The sequence below is a fragment of the Lolium rigidum genome, chromosome 7 (assembly GCF_022539505.1).
Source record: "Lolium rigidum isolate FL_2022 chromosome 7, APGP_CSIRO_Lrig_0.1, whole genome shotgun sequence".
NCBI lineage: Eukaryota > Viridiplantae > Streptophyta > Magnoliopsida > Poales > Poaceae > Lolium > Lolium rigidum.
In genome coordinates this window covers 289,780,841-289,795,734 of record NC_061514.1, presented here as the reverse complement: position 1 = coordinate 289,795,734, position 14,894 = coordinate 289,780,841, and the positions used below count along the sequence as shown (strand labels likewise).

General features: G+C 44.0%; 3 protein-coding genes across 4 annotated transcripts; 2 read left to right on the top strand and 1 right to left on the bottom strand.

Moving 5' to 3' along the window:
• Nucleotides 1-3,111: 3,111 nt before the first annotated feature.
• On the bottom strand, nucleotides 3,112-3,420 carry LOC124677078 (protein RALF-like 33). The gene has a single exon (XM_047213071.1). It carries the CDS (start codon nucleotides 3,418-3,420, stop codon nucleotides 3,112-3,114), a length of 309 nt encoding a protein of 102 aa, XP_047069027.1.
• A 1,781-nt stretch (nucleotides 3,421-5,201) lies between these two features.
• On the top strand, nucleotides 5,202-7,599 carry LOC124676282 (40S ribosomal protein S21-like). Of its 2 annotated transcripts, none has more exons than XM_047212365.1 (4): nucleotides 5,202-5,267; nucleotides 6,215-6,294; nucleotides 6,375-6,507; nucleotides 7,260-7,599. In XM_047212365.1, the coding sequence occupies exons 2-4, from the start codon at nucleotides 6,245-6,247 to the stop codon at nucleotides 7,320-7,322; spliced, it is 246 nt and encodes an 81-aa protein (XP_047068321.1). In that variant the 5' UTR covers nucleotides 5,202-5,267; nucleotides 6,215-6,244; the 3' UTR covers nucleotides 7,323-7,599. The 2 variants fall into 2 exon arrangements, with proteins under 2 accessions (XP_047068321.1, XP_047068322.1); XM_047212366.1 differs by having other exon boundaries at nucleotides 5,205-5,267; nucleotides 6,212-6,294.
• Nucleotides 7,600-10,826: 3,227 nt separating this feature from the next.
• LOC124672959 (probable indole-3-acetic acid-amido synthetase GH3.11) lies at nucleotides 10,827-14,668 on the top strand. The gene is made up of 5 exons (XM_047209109.1): nucleotides 10,827-11,116; nucleotides 11,784-11,885; nucleotides 12,213-13,027; nucleotides 13,420-13,993; nucleotides 14,565-14,668. Exons 1-4 carry the CDS (start codon nucleotides 10,827-10,829, stop codon nucleotides 13,983-13,985), a joined length of 1,773 nt encoding a protein of 590 aa, XP_047065065.1. The 3' UTR covers nucleotides 13,986-13,993; nucleotides 14,565-14,668.
• Nucleotides 14,669-14,894: the final 226 nt, after the last annotated feature.

Sequence of the window (14,894 nt, the reverse complement as noted above, 5' to 3'; positions counted from 1 at the left end):
TGAGGGATTCCGACTTGAATGAAGCATGAGCACTGTTATCAAGGTCAAGCGGAGTGCGGTTAATTCTCTCGCCCTCTTATGTTGTCGGGGCACGATGTGAAAAGAGAGAGGAAGAGCTCGAGAGAGAGTTCGAAAGAGCGCTCGAACACGGAGCTCGGAAAAGCGCGACAAGGTAGTCTCCTCTTTTTGGTTTTTATTGAGTATAGGACCCAACACTATTAAGAGGGGATCGAAGTTTTTATTTGACTACTTTGCTCAAATCAATCCTCTCCATTTATATCTCCTTTGGAATCTTTCTCCCGACAATATTTCTATCATTTGCCATATTTCCTCCACCATATCTTCGCCAGCTTTTTCGCTATCTTTTCCACCATATCTTTTGCTCCCAAAGTTGCTCGAAGGTGTTTCATAGTTCCTCAAAGAAAAAGAGAAGAAAAGAAAAAGGAAGAAGAAAGAAGAGGAAAAGAAAGAAAAAAAGAAGAAGAAAAGAAGAAAAAAAGAAAAAAAAGGGGGAAACAATGTTTTGGGCCGGTCCGACTGGCCCCTGCCCGGTCTAACCGGCCGGTGCTCTGCACGTCCATCCAGAAAGGGCGGCTGGTATGACCGGCCTGTGGCCCGGTCATACTGGGCCAGCCCATCCTCCCCGTGTGCCTGGCCTTCCCCCCGCACGCAAGCCGCCGCTGCCTCGCATCGATTGCGTCGTACGCCCGCTCCCTTCGCTCGTTCGCCTTGGCCCGCGGGCCCTGGTCCCACGCTGGATGTTAGCCCCGCACCCCACGTGCACGCACACCGCTGGTCATCGCGATTCCTTTTCTTCCTGGCTCGCACGCGCGTCGCCTGCCTGGTCCCTCCGCCACACTCCTCCTTGTTTCATGTTAGCTGTCGTGCGGCGCTCACTTCATTCTCGTGTCTCACTCTCTTTCTTCTACATGCGCGCGTAACAGCTGAGTGAGCCAGTATGACCGGGCCCATGGCCGGTCATACTGGCCAATACTGCTCGATCTTGTTTTCCCATTTGTTCTAGCGACCCTGGCCGATATGATCGGGCCTGGAGCCGGTCATACCGGCCATTCTCTTTCCCGCGCTGGTTTTGCCAATAACGGCTAGTTTCCTCCATATAAGGCAATCCTCAATTTCAGTTCAATCACCTTGACTTTTCTTTCAGATCTGAATCAAGTTCTTGAGACTCTCATACTCTCTTGCATACATCTACACAAATCCCTTGATCTAGAGAGATTGACCCGACAATTTTGAGACAGGATCCATCAATTTGAGATATCTTTTCCCCCTCTCTCATTCCACTTATAAAATTTGGGATTTGAGTCTTGTGTCAAGTTTACCTTCGATCTTGTTACTCTTGGAGGTTAAGAACTCCTAGGCGGTAGCGGTTGCCGGGAGCGATCAAGTTGTGATCGAGCCAGAAAGTTTGTACGGGATCGAAGACCTCCCTAAGGTCTTCACATAGTGGAAAGGGCTCCTATTTTGTGGAAGGAGCTTACGGAGAAGAAGGTGAGCCTTCGTGGCGTTCGGTGTCCTTAGTGGTAACCGTACCTCTCCACCGGTGACTAGCTTCCCCTCAAGGAAGTGAACATCGGGATACATCGACGTCTCTGCGTGCTTCGGTTATTTCTTTCCACTTACTTAATTTGTGATAGCCATCGAGCTTTAAGTTCTTGATATATGTATTTTTCATATAGGGTGCTCCACTTAGTTTGCATTAAGCCACTTTATTTAAGCCACTTTATTTATACGCATAGGCTAAAATTGCAAACAAGTCAAGGAAAATTTTGTTGAACCTATTCACCCCCATATAGGTTTCCGACATCGAACTTTCAGCCGGCCACCCGTAGTACGACCTTGTGGGGCTCTTGCCCATCGACGGTCGGCGCGAACTTCTGGGGCATCATGTCCCAGTCCATGCCCAAGTAGATGCTGACACCAAACTCAAACGCGGAGACGTCGATGGCGACAGACTCGGGCGATCATGTTCGCGACGGGGATGGCAGTGGTTGACTTTGGCCTCTCCCCCACGTCTTTCTCGGCAACCTCGGCCACGCCTCGGGCCCACTGGCCGTCCTAGACGCCCTTCCCTCGATCCTATGCCGCCAGTCATGGTTGTCGTGATGCATGTGGTGGTCGTGTTGGGGAATGGAAGAAGATGAGGGTGTGGAAAAAATGGTTGCGGGTGGTCTGTTAAAAAGGCAATGGCATTCGATGCCGGCGTGGAGGTTGAAACTCCGACATTGATGAAGGCAGACGGCTAGCCCAAACATCGGGCGACATGGCCAACACATGCGTAAGGCGGCATGAGCAGCTTTGGAGTCAGCCTACTTTCATTGATGGCTAGAGGAAGAACGCCTTAGGTCGCTACCATGTGGCCCCTTGGCTCGCGCGGAAGGAAACGGGAGGACGTGCGTGATGTTCGTGCAAACCCATCCATCCCTTAAATTTAGTGGATGGATGAGTCTCACCGGACGAATCAGTTCATTTGTATCACACCACTGGAGCGTGGGTTACCAGTATACCTGATTCAAACACGGTAGAACCGTTTGGATCGCGCAAGTAGAGATGCCCGAGATCACCAATCACGAGATGGCATGCATACACGCATGTATGTGCCCCACACTTACGCATAGGGTGTGACTATTTCTCAGTCGACTGAAAAATAACTTCATTCTCAGTCAGATAATACCATTAAATTTTAGTTTGCAACTCATATTGCAACTCATGAATAACACGAATCACGAGGCAAATCAAGTGATGTGAGCAGTCCCTAGAAATAATGCTACTCCTTGCACGAAACATAGAACCACGCAATGCAGGTATACAAACGGAAAAGCTCCAACAAGCGAATCAATGGCGATAGGTTGCATATACGAGCACCACGCTTGGATACTCGAACGCTCAGTCGCTGAGGTGAATGTTCGTAATTAAGCAGTATCAATCATATAGCATACATGTATAGTATACATCGCAACCCAACAATCGACGACGACGGCAGCAACGAATTACAGCAAAACGGAAGAAAACAAAAAAGAATGGCAAGAAAAGAGAAGCAATTCAGTGGCTGGAGGAAACGCCAGAAGGTAGCGGCAAGGAAGGGCGGGCCGATCAGCCGCGGCACAGCGCGATGGCGGAGCAGCCGCGAGTGTAGGGGTTGACCTCCCCGCCGGGTTGGCAGTTGTAGTAGGACAGGCCGCGCTCCGAGCACGGCACGGTGTTGGCGGACAGGGCGCCGTAGCTGATGTACCCCAGGCCTGAGTCGGCCGCGGCGGGGCCCTCGGCCGGTGCCACGGCGCCCATCTCCTGCAACCACCGCCTCGAGCCGAGCTCGATGAACTCGCCCTGGGACGGCGCTGCGGCGACGACCACGACGACGGCGGCCAGGAGGAGGAGCAGAGGCAGAGCGCGTTGTGCCATGGCGGTACGTCGCTAGTCCCACGATCGATCGAGGTCGACGTGCGGAGAGCTTATGACCTGGGATGGGAGACGACCAAAGGGAGTCTGGGAGAGAGGAGGGGGATGCGATGGGTTTTAAACAACACAATCACGCGGGAGGGATCGTCAGGTTGACGGGTGGGCGCCCACTCTGGCGTTTGACTTTCAGGCCGTTGTTAGGATTGGGGCTCCACTACCACTCCTACAGCTGAGCTGGAGAAATGGCTTGCTACGCAAATGACAGCTTGGGCACAACATTCTCTACACTCAATAGTTTTTTTTTTTGAAACTCACTCAATAGTTTTCTATGTACTCGTAATCATAAATGTACATCATGTACAGTATGTCTGATCTTACCGGCGTTCGTGGTATGTCATGATGGTTACCGTAAAATCCTGACTAGTTACCAAATAAATTTTAAAACTAAAATTTGAATTCAAATTTCTCGTTATGACCATTTACCAGGAGTTCTCATTAAAATTCAAAAAAAAAAAATTGGGATTTTTTGTTGCTCGGTATGACCATTTACGGGGGTTGATTACCAGGAGACATGCAATGGTATATGTATAATCAAGATGGGAAATGCTCTATATCCTCCGGAGGCTACAAACTTCCCAACCTTCGGATTATCTACCGTTGGATTCAATCAATCTGAGTCGTTAGATCGGGTTTTCTGTTCACTTTTGCTTTAAATCCCACTTTTACTTCATTGAAGCAAAAAAAAATAGCTCTGCTTTTTCTTCATTGAAGCAAAAAAACGGTTCGACGGAAAACAAAAACACAAAGATTATTCGGTTGTGGACCTCGCCGGAGCACCGTACTTTGCCGGAGACTTCGCCGGAGCACCGTACTTTGCCGGAGACCTCGCCGGAGCACCGTACTTTGCCGGAGATCTCGTAGCAAAACATTTGTACTAAAGTAGCAACATGACAAAACAATTGTAGTAAAAATAATACACTGTTATAGCATTGCAGCATTTGTACTAAAAACACGACCTCGTCGGAGAACATCGCCGGAGACCTTGTTCCAAAACTTTTCTACTAAAGTCGCAGAATAGGGGAACAATTGAAGCAACAATATTGTACCATCGTACCACCGATGCCCACTCATTGAAGCACCGCCTCCACCAGATGGTAGCGTCGCCGTCCCGGCTTGTAGCACCATCATCCCTGGCTTGCAGCAGCAACGTTGCTGGTCGTAGCATCCCGCACCGGCGATGTCTCCGGTGAATCTCCGGCGAGTCCCGGCTTGCTCCGTCCGACATGTCTTTTCCTTTTTTGTATTTACGTGAACTGTTTTCTTTTTTTTGCTTCAATGAAGCAAAAGTGGGACTTTTTTTTGCTGCGACGAAATAAAGTCTGAACGAGTCGCACCACTCCTTCTATTTTAGTTGAACCTTTTTTGCATCAATGAAGCAAAAGCGGGAGATTTTTGCTGCGACAAGCAAATTCTAAATTTCAGGTGAAAGTAAACAGTGTCACGCATGCAAGTAGGAGGCTGGAAAGTTTGGAGCCTCCGAAGGATTTCTAGCACTGCCCACTTGGCCAACATTCTCTATTTTGGTGGCCACATTTTTCGGAATTGCTTCGGCACAACTTATTTAGCCAACGGCAAGAAGACCCCAAAGAAAATGCGAAATTTTGATCTGGCAAAAAAAAGAGAGGCCCAATTGCCTTTATGGAGGCCCAGTTGATAACTGCATTAGAATCTAAAGGGAAAAGGCCTAGGGTTTATGTAGGTATTAAATCCAAATCCGGCCACCGTGCGCCCCCTTCCCTGCCCAACGTCGCCGCCGCAGCGCCCGTCTCCTCCTACCTCCCTCAACCGAGGTATGTCGCGATTCCAACCTCCCAAATCCTTCTGCTGTTTACCCTCGACAATCTCGGCCCGTGCCAGATGCACGTCAGATCGCCGCAGAGCTATCTATGATGTATCTGTGGATGATTTGGTTGACCACGCAAAATCTGTGTTCTACTTGTATACCGATTAGCATCCGTTAGAATTAGTTATGCATAATTTTATTGTTTATTGCTGCGAATTTCCTCCCGTTCGATCCCTAGAGGACGCTATAGTCTTCTTCTGTAATCGCTAGACCTTATAGGAAGGTATTTTTTGATTGTTTCGTGGCAATGTTAACTCTGGGTTACCGTTAATTTCACTTATAATGTGTGAATCAGCGAGTGGGGGATCATTTTTTCTGATAATGATAGCTGATCTTTTTTTATCATAACTTCATCATTGAAGATTGGTTGGGCGTGGGGATTGCTTGGATAATTTTGGCGCGCATTATAGCTTTTATAATTAGTTGTGTTGTGTTCATTATTTAATTTATATGTCCGGTTACATCATTTATGTGAAGTTTAGTTCATTCCTTGGCCACAAAAACCACCCAAACCAAGTTTGCCGTTGGTCCATAGCTCATACTATGCTTGCTTGGTGCAGGACTGGGGTCTTGTATTCCAGCCTGGCAAACACAATCAATAAAATGTTGTTTTACCCTTTTTTTAACAAAACGGTATTTGGATGGAAATTTGGACCAGAAAACTTTCCCTAGTTGGACAGCCATTGTGGTCTGGTTTCAAATCTGTGGTGCATAGTTCAGTGCTGCTGGGTGTCTACAGCGGCTGTGCTCTCTGGAATAAACCATTTCATGGCTTTTTTTGTTTCTGTGTCTGATCTGTAGAGCTAGCTTTTGTAATTGTCTTCTTTATACTGTAGCATCATTTGCCATTGGTTTTGCTGCTAAATATGAGTGTGTTTCTTTGATGACCAGCAGCAGTGTTCCAACATCCCTCCAGTTGTCACCATGGAGAACGAGGAGGGTAAGATGGTCGACCTCTATGTCCCCAGGAAGTGGTACGTATAGTTGCATTCTTGGTGAAATACCTCGGTGTTGATAACCCTTTCTCATATTTGCTTTGTATTGTTTCCTGCAGCTCTGCCACAAACAGAATCATAACTGCCAAGGACCACGCTTCTGTCCAGATCAACATTGGGCATGTGGATGAGAATGGGCTGTATGATGGTCGTTTCACCACGTTTGCTCTCTCTGGGTTCGTCCGTGGCCAGGTGATTTACCCCTATTATCCTGACACCAAGCGTTTGTTTTAAAGCACATTGTTTGAAGGATCCAGATGCTCTATGGTCTGAACTTCTGATTGTTCTTTGGTGGGATTTCTGTTTAGCATTAGCTTTTCTGTCTAGCTGATCATAATAATGTTGATCATGGTAGTAACATGCTTGTGGTTCCGTTGATGGCTTGATGTGTGTGACATCAGTTTCTTAAAATATCCTTTGCATGCGTGACTCTATATATTAGTCTGACAAATTAAAGTCTGTAAAGCTTAGAAGTAATATTGTTAGCAAAATTCCACTAAAGCATTTTTTTACGAGGCAGTAGCATGAAACTGCTTAGCTACTCAAATTGAAGGTTTATTCATTTATTTAGCTTCTTTTATCTACAGTAGTACACATACGATAGTCTGAGGTTATCTTGAATCAACGCCAATTTGTTCTAGCATTTCAAAATTATGTCTAGATGAACCTTGTTACTTCTGAGTTACATGTATTCAGATATACTTGATCAGTTGTGCATGAGTATTGGTAACTTGGCTGCTCTAAATGTCCTCCTTTTCTACTGGTCTTGTGGTGAATTCGTGCCCATTTAGTAATTTTCTTGTTGCTTATTGGTTAATACTGATAATCTTTTGGTTTTGGTTGCTCCGTACAAAGATAATGAGCGATTTCATTAAGTGTGTCTTATTTGTACATGATCATTTGCTGCAACTCCGTCATTGGTTCTTATACCATCTGGCCTGCAGGGTGATGCTGATGGTGCTTTGGACAGGCTCTGGCAGCAGAAGAGGGCTGAGATCAAGCAGTAGATGAGCTCTGCGTGGAAGATTTTGCTAGAATTAGATATTTATTGAGCCACATCAAACCTTATTTGAGGAATCTGTTATGGTTGTTTATGCCTTGACTACAAGTAGTCCATGTTAGCTATGATAAAGTTGTGGACTGGGCGTAATTCTTCTGTAAACCTTAATTGAAGAATCAATCATGTTTTTTTGTACCTTTGCCTACAATTTGCCTATGTTTCTAAGATGAAACAGTAGACTTGGTGTATTTCTTACTGAGAATATGCATGAATTCTGAACTGCATTTTAGCACTTGTTCTATTGGCCTGTCTAGTTAGTGACACAGTGGAAAAAATTATCATAGAAAATTGGCAAGCCTATTTGTAGCTAGAGTATAAATCATGCCTTCTGTAGCCAGCAACTGGTGGCTTATTCCAAATATGAATAAATCCACGTACATGTTTGGCGAAAAAATATGACTTACGATAGTAAAAAATTGGTAAAACAATTTTTACATGGTTGATTCATGATAGGAGCTACATTGGGGGACATCAAATGAGTTCGTTTGATTTGTGAAGGGGATCAACCTAGCACCATGGGCTGTTTGGAAACAGAAAGCTCAGAGTAAATTTGAAACTCAAAAGGGAATACTTCGACTTCTGGATGAAAAGAAAGAACATAACATATCCCCAGGTAGCCCTGAGAAATTCACTGAGTTTTTAGTTTAGCATGTTAACATTGGCACAAGGTTGCGAGCACTATCAACCCAAGTTTAGAGTCCCCAAGATTACAGTTACAAAAGCGTGTGGGGCTGTTGAAGAAAGATCCAGCCATTTACAAAAAGACCAGCTTGCAACTGTAGGTGCTCTCCTACCTAGCAGCGGATAGGAAGGTGTAGTTCCTTCCTTGACGTCCACCACACATCCACCACCCTCCTCCAAAGAGGAGCTACTGGGCTAGGCAGACACACACAGTCCAGGACCCTACTGTTCTTGATGTAAAAGAGGAACACAAAAGGCCAGCATTTCTCAAAAGCACAGTTGCATTTCGTCAAGCATGCCCACAGCTCCATGATGAAAGTGCCCTCCTCCACCATTTCTTTATGGTGGCATCCATGATCGATCTAATCTCGAAAGCAACCAGATTTATGTTCTGCCGCATTATGTATAGTTCTTTATTAGTGAATACTGCAAGCCTTCACACACTGTTTCTCTCACATGATTTAGCTGTGATATTTTTTCTTGAAAAACTTTAGGAGAATGGAGATTGGACGTAGATATTTTGTAGCACGCTGGCTTTAGGATGATTGTGACTTGAATGATTTATACTCGGGGAAAATATACGGAAAGATTTGTTCCTTTTACTTTTGGGATGAAGATCACTTTCTTGCTTAATGTTGCGCCCACCAAGTGCCTGGTTAAATGACAAAACCACCAAAACCATGCAGCGTTTACGTCTCTTGGGTACTTTTAGTTCATTTATTGCACTTGTCCTTATTCTGTTCATGGTGGGTGCAAGTTGGCCGCTTCCAAAAGAACATCTATGTTGGTTTTTTAGTCGAGTGAGAAGGAGAGATCTCACAAGGACAAGGATCAGGAAAAACAAGGGTGTATGGCAAGGACAAGGTCATGAGAGATTGAACAGCTTACCTTTTTTTTTCATTTAGCATTGCAACTTTAGCATAGAATATGTGCAATGTTACTCTTTTTCCGTACATAGTTAATGGATGAGGAGCAAGGAACCACCATTGGGAGTGCAACATATGCGGCGAGCATCCTCAAACCATGAAAGCACACCCTTTATCCTGAGTTGACTAGAGAATATCATAGATGGCCACGATGCCTACAAATTGTTATGGACATGCTTATTCTGTCGACGTCACCTTTCGGAATAGGCTAACGTATAGTACGGACCGGACTTCTCACTTCTGTAGGGGGAATGCGGTCTCCAATTGAGAGAAATTGATTGGGGAATTCTCCATCAACTCAGCTGCATAAATGACCTTTCTGATCATGTTAAAGTTGGAGAATTGAACTAATTGAGTAATTCATATGCATGTTTCTTTACCTTTCAGAACAGTCTGGCCTTGTGATTATTGACTAATCCTTGGATCATCCGGTTGGCATGAACGTAGTATTGCAATTGGTGTTTGATTATGGCCAAATGTTTTATTGGTTAAATGGAACTGGGGACCTAGTTAGTTTTGATCCACTGTAATTCATGCTCCTATAACTTACGAAACACAGCTAAGCATATAATATGGTGTCCACACCTAGTGTTCTGGGTTATCCATGAAGCATTCAATGTCGATACAAATTCTCCAGAATAAATTTTAAAGTGGATAAAACATGTTCTTATCTTTGATGGTGCCCACTTTACTATACTGTTTGATTGCGTGCAACCATGGCTCTACATGATATGTATTCCTTAGGTGCATTATTGGTAACTTTTGCTTGGTTACCAATTATCCTTGTCGCTTCATGTGTACCTTTTCCCTCACAATATTGTTGAGTAGTTCCTCCACTGTTCGCCTGTACGGTTGATTTGCTATTGCCAGTATCTCCATGCTCGGTTTCTTACAAGATTGACCCAAAAATGGCCTGGATATTTTGCGATGATGCTCAGGTCCATTGGATTGCTTGATACATGATGTTTCTTTCTAATGCTTGCTGTTTCTAAGAATATGTGACACTTAATATTTTGCACTACGCTTGCATGGATCTGGTAACTAATTCCGATTTTATGCACAAGCAGATGGTCTCTACTCTCTACTCCAGAAGAGATTGTAACAGTGATATAAGCCTATAATCAGTCAATAAATGAATTACTATTTTAAGCTTTTTGCTCTCCTAGCAGGTTATCATCTCCATCAAAAGACATTAGTCTTTAAATTGCCAACTCTAGATAAGGAGACATCATGGTACAGTTTATACAATAAAGATGAATCATATGAGGGCACATTGTTCGTGCCATTTCTAAGATCTTCTAATTGCTCCCATCCTTCTTGGCCTAACCATATGATCATGCACACTGTCTTTTCCTAGTCTCTATATGTCACCTAAGTACTCATTGCTTGTTGTTAAGATATTTCAAGGCCATGACATATGTTTTGCATGGTTTCATCGAGGGAAATGCGATGTAGTTCTTGAAAGGTACATACTGAGAGGTGGAGTTGCATGTCACAAGTAATAATGGGTAATGGAGCACACACAACTTGATAAAATTTCATCATGTCATTGTGTTCCTTTACATTTTTCAGTTGAACAATAATAGTGGGAGTTCCAAAAATATAGAAACATATTGTCATGTCCAGAAAGATAATAAGTGGATCATCTTACATGGCAGATGGGCTGCATTATCTTATTGGCCAAGAATCTCTCTGGCAAAGTGGAAGTATTAAGTAGATATGCTTCTCATGATCACGCGCTATCGCAGTATATAAGGGGCAAACAAGCTCCAGAAGCTATTACTTTGAGCCCCTGCCCTCCTCTTTTACTTAGGTCCATTTCTAATTCTTCCTTTGCTTGCATTATGGACAACAATAAGCCATGCTATAAGATAAATGATGCTCTTCAAGAGCTTGAGATGTTGGCAGTGAATGCCAAAGAAGCCCAACAGCTTATACTGACAAAAATCCTTGAGAGGAATCAGGCTAGTGAATACTTGAGAAAATTCATGAATGGATCCACAAATATTTCCACCTTCATGAGAAATGTTCCAGTAGTGACATATGATGTGGTCCAGCCCTACATTGCGAGGATCTCAAGTGGCGAGGATTCTTCAATTTTATGTGGAGAACGAATTGTAGAGCTTCTGAGAAGGTGCGCCTCTAATTCTCTTGCTCTCATAGTTAGCATTTGTTTTTGCAGGTATATGTTATATATAGAAAGAAACAACATATATTTTTGTTGGAAATTCGTTCCACCCTACTTCTACTTGGCCTTGATGGAAGTGTCTGATGTCATTATGAAGCTACTAGGAGAAAATAAACGTTACTGCAACTTGTAAGGCTGGTTTTAGTTACTGCAACTGCAAGGCTCCAATCCTAGATTTACAAAGTGAATTGGTTGCTTTAGCATGTGCCAGGCTCAAAATGTAAACTAAGATAGTATGATAAAATGATTCCATGCATGCTATTTTCATGTGTAACTCTTAAGATCTCATGTGAAGGGATATGTAAACAAAGGAGGACATTATGGCACTGCTCTGTTAAATTTTTCAATGTTGTGTCTGCTAACAACATTGGAAAAAATGATATACCAAACTTCCTAGGCACTATTTTTGTCGCAGACATGGGAGAAGTTTTCCTTTTAGAGAACACGAAGAATAGGTGTGCATGCCTTGCATTAAGACAGAAAAACGGAATGGAAAATCAGTCCTGCATAGCTCGAATAATCCCCTTTGTTGTGTTGGATGAACTTTCTGTTGGTAGTAGTAGTTACTATTTGTTTGATGATCGTTCCTTCGAATTTTTACTATCATTGTTAGCTCTGGAACTTCTCGGGGTGAGCCAAGATTGATGCCAGCCATCTCTGAGGATCTTGACCGCCGAACCTACCTTTATAGTCTGCTGATGCCCATAATGAACAAGTAAGCTCTTGTTTTCTATGCAATTTTTGTGGTTCACAACATATTGACTGTTAATTGCAGGTAGTTTTTTTATTTCTCAAATTCTTGCTGTTGGCTTTCAAATATAATTTGACTCATAGCTGAATTTTAGACTTGACTGCCTAGGGTACCCCTACATGTCTTGAATTATTTAACTGCTTTCTTCACTGGCTGTATCCTTTTTGTTTTGTGGGGAATCACTGGCTGTATCCATAGTGGTCACACATGTATGTTTTATAGGTATAATAATAATAAGAGTTCTGCAGTCAATTTATACCTTAACAAAAAACTCCTTGCTTGAATCTGCAGGTATGTGTCGGGCCTTGATGAAGGGAAGGCCATGTATCTTCTCTTTGTGAAAGCGGAAACACTCACAAGTTCTGGCATTCCAGTTCGATCAGTCCTCACTAGCTATTACAAGAGCCCTCACTTCCTGCACCGCAAACACGACTTGTACAACAACTACACCAGTCCTGATGAGGTAATTCTTTGCCCTGACAGCCAGCAGAGCATGTACTGTCAGCTGCTCTGTGGCCTGGTCGAACGCCAGCATGTCCTTCGTCTCGGGGCAGTCTTCGCCTCAGCATTCCTTCGGTCTATCAGCTTTCTTGAACGGTACTGGTGTGACCTTGTTAACGACATACGGCTTGGTAAACTCAATTCCAGTGTCACCGATACTGCGTGTCGGTTGGCCATGGTGCACTTTCTTGCGTTGCCCAACCCAGAGCTAGCTGATGAGCTTGAGGAAATCTGCAGCTGTGGGCCATGGAAGGGGATTCTAGGCAGGCTATGGCCTAATGTCAAGTACATCGAAGCTGTTCTTACAGGCACAATGGCACAATACATCCCCATGCTGGAGTTCTATAGTGGTGCTAGGATTCCCTTGGTCTGCACCATGTATGCTTCCTCGGAGAGCTATTTTGGTGTCAATCTAAGGCCACTGTGTAAACCCACTGACGTGTCTTACACGATCCTCCCAAACATGGCCTATTTTGAGTTCATACCTTTGGAGGATGGCCTCAGAGTGATGGAGGAGGATGAGGTGGTGGAGAATGATAAGCTTGTTAATCTGGTGGATGTCAAGGTCGGATGCTACTATGAGCTTGTGGTTACCACATTTTCCGGTAAGAACTCCTGCAATATCAACTCTTGTCCATAATATGGTTGTGGAATGAGGACTCATGTATTTTTCCACCATTATCTGTGTAATGCCCATCGTTCATTGAAACCTCATTTCTCTGAACATAATATCTGTTGAAACCAATGTGTTTTTGCCTAAAGGTTCCTTGTCAGTTATTAAACTTAAATGATGGGTTATGAACTGAAACCTCAAAAGTAGCACCTGTTCTACAGTGGTACATCAGAGCTGAAAAATAATTGAAACGATCGCTCCCAGCATGATAAACATTAGGGATAAGCTGCTAGCACGGCAGCAGAAATTAGACTACTATTTCCTGTTCTTCTCTACATACATATGTGTGACTAGAAGTAACTCTGAGTTTCTGCTTTTGGCCAGGTCTTTACAGGTATAGGGTCGGCGATGTGCTTCAGGTGACAGGCTTCTACAATTGTGCACCACAGTTCAAATTCATCTGCCGGAGAAACGTCATACTCAGCATCGACTCCGACAAGACCAACGAGGAGGATCTCCACAATAGTGTCACTCGTTCCAAGAAAATCCTGGAGGATCGGAACTACATCCTCCTGGAGTACACTAGCTACACAGATACTTCCACTGTCCCTGGCCACTACGTCCTCTTCTGGGAGATCAAGTCCACCAGCGAAGGTGTGACGCCTCTGGATGCTGAGCTCCTTGAGAGCTGCTGCATCTCAGTCGAGGAGTCGCTCGACTACATCTACAGGCGCTGCAGAGCTCATGACAAGTCGGTAGGCCCTCTGGAAATACGATTGGTTGAGGCCGGAGCGTTTGATGCTCTGATGGATCTGTTAGTTAGTCAAGGCAGTTCTATTAACCAGTACAAGACCCCAAGATGCATCGAGTCTGGGCTCGCATTGAAGCTGCTGAACTCCAAGGTCATCGCTTCCTTCTTCAGTCCCCGGGATCCTGAGTGGACTATGTAAGCTTTCAGGTAAAAACATTAAGCGACTATGCTTGATCGGTACTGAAAATGAAGAGCATTTCTAGCCTGAGTTAGCCTCAGGCACCGTATGCTGCTGTATACTCCGTAGCTCTGAAGTTCCTATGTTGAGTTATTTTCTGTTAGATTCTTCAGACTAAGAATAATTATTGACATTGGCCTAGTAACACTTAACTGAAGTGTGGAAGTCATGAAAAGCTTATCTGGAACAGGCAGACCTATTGCACAAAAACAAAAAAGGAATCCTTGGCTAGAATTCACCTGCAAATAGATTTAATGTGGAGAAATGCAAATATATTTCCTTTCCACCGTATGCTGTTGTATAGCTCTGAAGTTCCTAGACTATAAATAATTGTCAAACATTTGCGTGGGAACCCTGTTACTGAATCGTGGAAGTTGTGGTCTGGAACAGTCTGACTTGTTGCCTCAAAACAGAAAGGAAGACCCTTTGCTAGAATTCCCATGCAAATAGATTTCATGTGGAGAAACAGCTCCCTTCATGTGGGTTATCCGCGGTGAGCACCAACGGACGTACCTAAAGTTCTTGTGTGCATCCTTGCAGGGATTAGGAGAGCTTTACTTACAGTCAGATCATACCAACTTGCTGCTTTGCTTGGATAACTGTATTCCTGCTCCCTATCATTTCATTTGGAGAATTGCTTATTAGCCTGTAGTATAGTATTACTGAGGCTGTAAAGCAGAGAATGAAGTAATGGTTAATTTTGGCTGCCCTTTGTACTACTTCCTCCATCCAATTACTTGTCACTGATTTGCATGTATCCAGACACATTTTAGTGTGTCTATTCAGTCGTTTCTGCGACAAGTAGTATGGGCCAGAGGGAGTATTATTGTTGATCTCAACTCTGAACCGAGTGGTGACATGTCTCCATGG

Coding starts and splice junctions, on each gene's coding strand:
- LOC124677078 (XM_047213071.1), bottom strand. CDS start 3,420: ATGGCACAACGCGCTCTGCCTCTGCTCCTCCTCCTGGCCGCCGTCGTC.
- LOC124676282 (XM_047212365.1), top strand. CDS start 6,245: ATGGAGAACGAGGAGGGTAAGATGGTCGACCTCTATGTCCCCAGGAAG. Junction 6,295..6,374: donor CTCTATGTCCCCAGGAAGTG/GTACGTATAGTT, acceptor TGTTTCCTGCAG/CTCTGCCACAAACAGAATCA. Junction 6,508..7,259: donor CTGGGTTCGTCCGTGGCCAG/GTGATTTACCCC, acceptor TCTGGCCTGCAG/GGTGATGCTGATGGTGCTTT.
- LOC124672959 (XM_047209109.1), top strand. CDS start 10,827: ATGGACAACAATAAGCCATGCTATAAGATAAATGATGCTCTTCAAGAG. Junction 11,117..11,783: donor ATTGTAGAGCTTCTGAGAAG/GTGCGCCTCTAA, acceptor TATCATTGTTAG/CTCTGGAACTTCTCGGGGTG. Junction 11,886..12,212: donor CTGATGCCCATAATGAACAA/GTAAGCTCTTGT, acceptor TTGAATCTGCAG/GTATGTGTCGGGCCTTGATG.